The sequence below is a fragment of the Etheostoma cragini genome, chromosome 14 (genome assembly GCF_013103735.1).
Source record: "Etheostoma cragini isolate CJK2018 chromosome 14, CSU_Ecrag_1.0, whole genome shotgun sequence".
NCBI lineage: Eukaryota > Metazoa > Chordata > Actinopteri > Perciformes > Percidae > Etheostoma > Etheostoma cragini.
Window position 1 is genome coordinate 23,415,125 of NC_048420.1, and position 4,291 is coordinate 23,419,415.

Genomic DNA, 4,291 nt, shown 5'->3' on the forward strand with positions numbered 1-4,291 from the left:
CCCCCCCCCCCCACTCAGTAAACGTAATACAACTTTTTTTCTGCCACAAGGCATTGTTTTGTCATTGATTACATCCCACTTTGCAACAGACACCTTGTGTATTAACATTGATGGATTTCACTAACGATTGATCCAACACCAAAGAATCTTTTGTATCTTAAAATAATGTTTACAAATGGATGGAAATGGACACTAATGGACAATTCCACTCCCAACCTGTAGGGGGAACAAAGAGGAAAAGTGCTTCGGTGCCTACTGTAAAGGTGCTTGTTGCCAAGTAACTAATGCTAATGTAATTCTTAGTGAGTAACATTAAAGAACATCGTCGTTCAGCACGCTCAGTTAGCTGGATCGCCCCTCTCTGTCTGCCTCAGTCTCCCGGCTCTGCAAGGCTTCATTCGGGATAAGAGCTGACAACAGCCCCGGGGTAACATCCACAGTCTGCCCCGAGCCAGCTAGCAACCGTCCCGGTTGGCACATAACTCCGGTGCTGAGGACGCTAACGGCAGTTATAAATCATCAGGAAACAGACTCAGGCACCTGAGTCAGAACAGCACCAAAGACGTGATCTCATTGGACCTCCACCTCCTCCTCTCCTTTTTAGGAGAGCTTTTGACTGATCTCTTGCCCTTTTCTACATTGGTTTTGTTTATTTTTATATTTACTATTTTCATGCTCTCCATGTGTTTTATTCTATCACTTACTTTTTTTACCATGTAGCACTTTGAGATTTTTGCAAATATAAAGTGCATTATAAATTAAATGTATTATTATTATTATTATTGGACCTGGACAAGGAGGATAACTCTGGGAGTTGGAAGGGGTGTGTGTCTGATTCTGCCTTCTCACTCCCAGGTTTGTGGAGCCGAGTGTTGCGATTTCGGTTTTATTTTCGCATATCGTTACAGCCTCACACTTTCAGCAGCTTCGCTGTCACTTCGCCACCCTCGGGTGTCACACTCACCTCGTTGCTGAGCGGTCCCAGTCGATGCCCGAAGGTGTCGGGCTGCTCCGAGTGGACGGCGAAAACGTAAGGCCTGAGGAGACACAACAGAAAATGTGTTAATGATTTTCCATAGGAACTTTCAGAGATGTGGACTTAAGACTTGGTGACTTGGACACGAGTCACTGTGTTGCTTCAGACTGACAGACCCTCCTTCACTGTGCTGCTTAGGAGGGTCTGGCTAGGGAGAAAAACCTGCTCCGGTTTATTGCCATTTCTTTAAACCAATCACAATCGTCTTGGGTGTTGCTACGTAAAATAGCCTCAGGAAGGAACTTGTTTTGATGGAACGTGTGTACGTTTTAAAGTTGTTTTAGTCTTGCAGCAGAAAACTCAGATTGGACAGATAGTCTAGCTAGCTGTCTGGATTTACCCTGCAGAGATCTGAGGACCAGGTAACCATAGTCCTCAGATTGGACAGGTGGTCTAGCTAGCTGTCTGGATTTACCCTGCAGAGACCTGAGGACCAGGTAACCATAGTCCTCAGATTGGACAGGTAGTCTAGCTAGCTGTCTGGATTTACCCTGCAGAGATCTGAGGACCAGGTCCCCATAGTCCTCAGATTGGACAGGTAGTCTAGCTAGCTGTCTGGATTTACCCTGCAGAGATCTGAGGACCAGGTAACCATAGTCCTCATGAATCCACCAGAAACGCCAACACAAAGACAGAGGAAGGTAACAGACATCCAGCCAAAAAGAAGGACATCTGGCGGAAATTTCGGCAGCAACGGAGTGAAACATCTCGGATGCACATTTTGATGACTTAACAAAAAATAAATGACTTGAGACTTGACTTGGACTCGTGAGTTAATGACTCAAGACTCAACTTGAGGCACGACTCGGATGATATGCGTGTAACGAGATGTCCATAGTCAGGTATTAGGATGATTTGGTCAAAAGGAGCCTGAAGGTTTCACCAAGTCAGATTTAAGCCTAAGACCATTATAAATGACATGTAAGACCTTTAACACAACATCAACGAAGACCTAAATTCAGCTAAATGACCTGTAACGTAATGTAAAGAGTAAAATCACTTTTATGTCTGTGGTACAATCCGAAAGAGACTTGCGCCAATAACACAAAAGCTGATTGGCTGCAATATATAAGTTGCATGTTGGGCTCGTTTGTAGTTATAATAACAGCAAAGCTATATTTGGACTAGCAAAAGAGAGAACTGCAACACCACGTTTATAAAAATAAAAAAACGGAAACCCTGTTGAAGCAGAGGTATTATTACCGAGGATCATGCCATTTTGGCTAAATGGGGGTGCTCAATGTTGGATTTTACATAGAACTTACTGTTGGTTCCTATTAAGTTAATTATGATATAAATCTCCTATGCTGTAATTAAAAAACGTGACGGATTTAAGATACACTTTCCATGACCCTTGACTGATGCGGGAGCCTCTTGCCGGCATGGATTTAACTGGAAAAAAATGATTTAAGACTTACTTGGGACTCGCCGAGCTTGTTGTTTCTGGCCGAGAGCGTCTCACCTCAACTTACACTCGTCTGAGAAACACGAAAACCTTTCTAACCCGCCCGCCTCACCCTAAAAAAACCACTCAGCTTGTGAAAAGTCAGCTTGTGACCCATTCACTGACCCGGCACACCCCTAGAAACAACCCTTATCTTCAAGTCTTCAAGAGGCTCTTCTTACCAGATCGCAGACTACATGTAAAACACACACAGCTCTTCTTACAACCCTTCTTACAACCCTGGGTAAGATTAACAACAATCTGTGAGACTAGTGATGTACAATACAAGTTATATTTTAAACTATATATGCATGAAACTACCTCAAAAGGTATACATATTTTCAGTTTTACAGAGGCAAAAGGAGCATGTTACCACGACATGTTCATGCAGGTGCACACACATCCTAAATCGGCCACTAACAAAACAGCCACACTTAGCCACTTAGACTGCTTTGTGAGCATGAGGAGTTTGACTCCAGAGGAAAGGAGCATGCAACCTGAGAGTTAGAGAAGTACTCCGCAAAACAGGGAGAAAAGTTAAATTACATTTTGAAAACTAGAATGTGTGTTGCATTAAATGGGAATGACTATTTTTACATATTGAGCCTTTTTCATAGTTTTCCTATTCCATTTCATACAGCAAGAAATTTAGGGATTATATTTTATACCTATATTTTAACTTCTGCACTATTGTATGTCTTAGATTCTCATTTTTTAAACTTTCTTTTTATGCATATTTAAGCAGCAGTGATGGAAGGGGCTGAGATCTGAGAATTTCATTGCTCAATGATTCTCTTAAATCTTGAAATACAACTTCAGAAAGGAGTCGGTGGTCACATGTAGTACGAGTGTTGGTATTTGGAGAGGTTTTAACGTTGAAAACTAATTATTTGGAAGAGAAAACAATGATGCAATGTGTCGTTATTACACAACCGCTCCGTTATGATCACCAATCAATTCCTTGTGAAACTTAACGTTGAAGTGAACAAGAAAAAGACCTGCAATCAACGGGAACCGAGTTCAACGATAAGAGTTGCCCAATGGCCCCGGGGCAATAAAGCGCCACGTCGGGCACGTAAATATCACAATCAACTTGCAATCAAAAAAATAGGTTTGATCATTTTCTCTGCTGAGCATCGTACCATAAATGGCATAATCGATTTAAACGTGCAGTTGGCCAATCAAGAACTAAGTTGGTGCTAGTTACGCATAACTGGCGAGTGTCTTGTTAGAAGAAGAAGAAAAAGAAGAAGAAGAAGACGACGAAGAAGCAAGTTCCAAGCGTCCAGGAAGAAGTAGGTTTTCTTGCATTGCAGTAGAAGATGTCTAGAATACTTGTTTTTGCCTAGTTTGCCGCAAGTTTGAGTCCAAGCCAAATGCACGTCTTCATTTAGAAAACACATGCCGGGGCGCCCGGTTAGCTCAGTTGGTAGAGCAGGCGCCCGTATATATAGAGGTTTACTCCTCGACACAGCGGACCCAGGTTCAACTCCGACATGCGGCGCTTTGCTGCATGTCATCCCCCCCCCCCTCCTTTTCTCTCTCCTCTTTCATGTCTTCAACTGTCGGGTCAAAATTGAAGGCCAAAATGTCCCCCAAAAAAATCATCTTTTAAAAAATCTAAAAGAAAACAAATGCTGTGCCAAGATAAAAAATATATAAAAACAAAAAAACAACCAGTAGGAGTCAGTACAAATCGACTTTGGGCAAGTAGATTTTTTTTTTAACTCTAAATGTGTTATGGTTTGGGGTTTTTGTTGGGGTATTTTTCCTGTTTGGCCTTCCCTGGGTTTTTGTCCCGGCTTTGTCCC

At 42.3% G+C, this 4,291-nt stretch overlaps 1 protein-coding gene across 1 annotated transcript in view; it reads right to left on the reverse strand.

The window, feature by feature from the left end:
* Positions 1-4,291, reverse strand: part of LOC117957202 (ectonucleotide pyrophosphatase/phosphodiesterase family member 2) — a 58,567-nt gene that overhangs the window by 38,250 nt on the left and 16,026 nt on the right. The window contains exon 11 of the mRNA XM_034892799.1: positions 965-1,037. Within this exon, the coding sequence (XP_034748690.1) occupies positions 965-1,037 (73 nt within the window). The remainder of the gene's footprint in view (positions 1-964; positions 1,038-4,291) is intronic.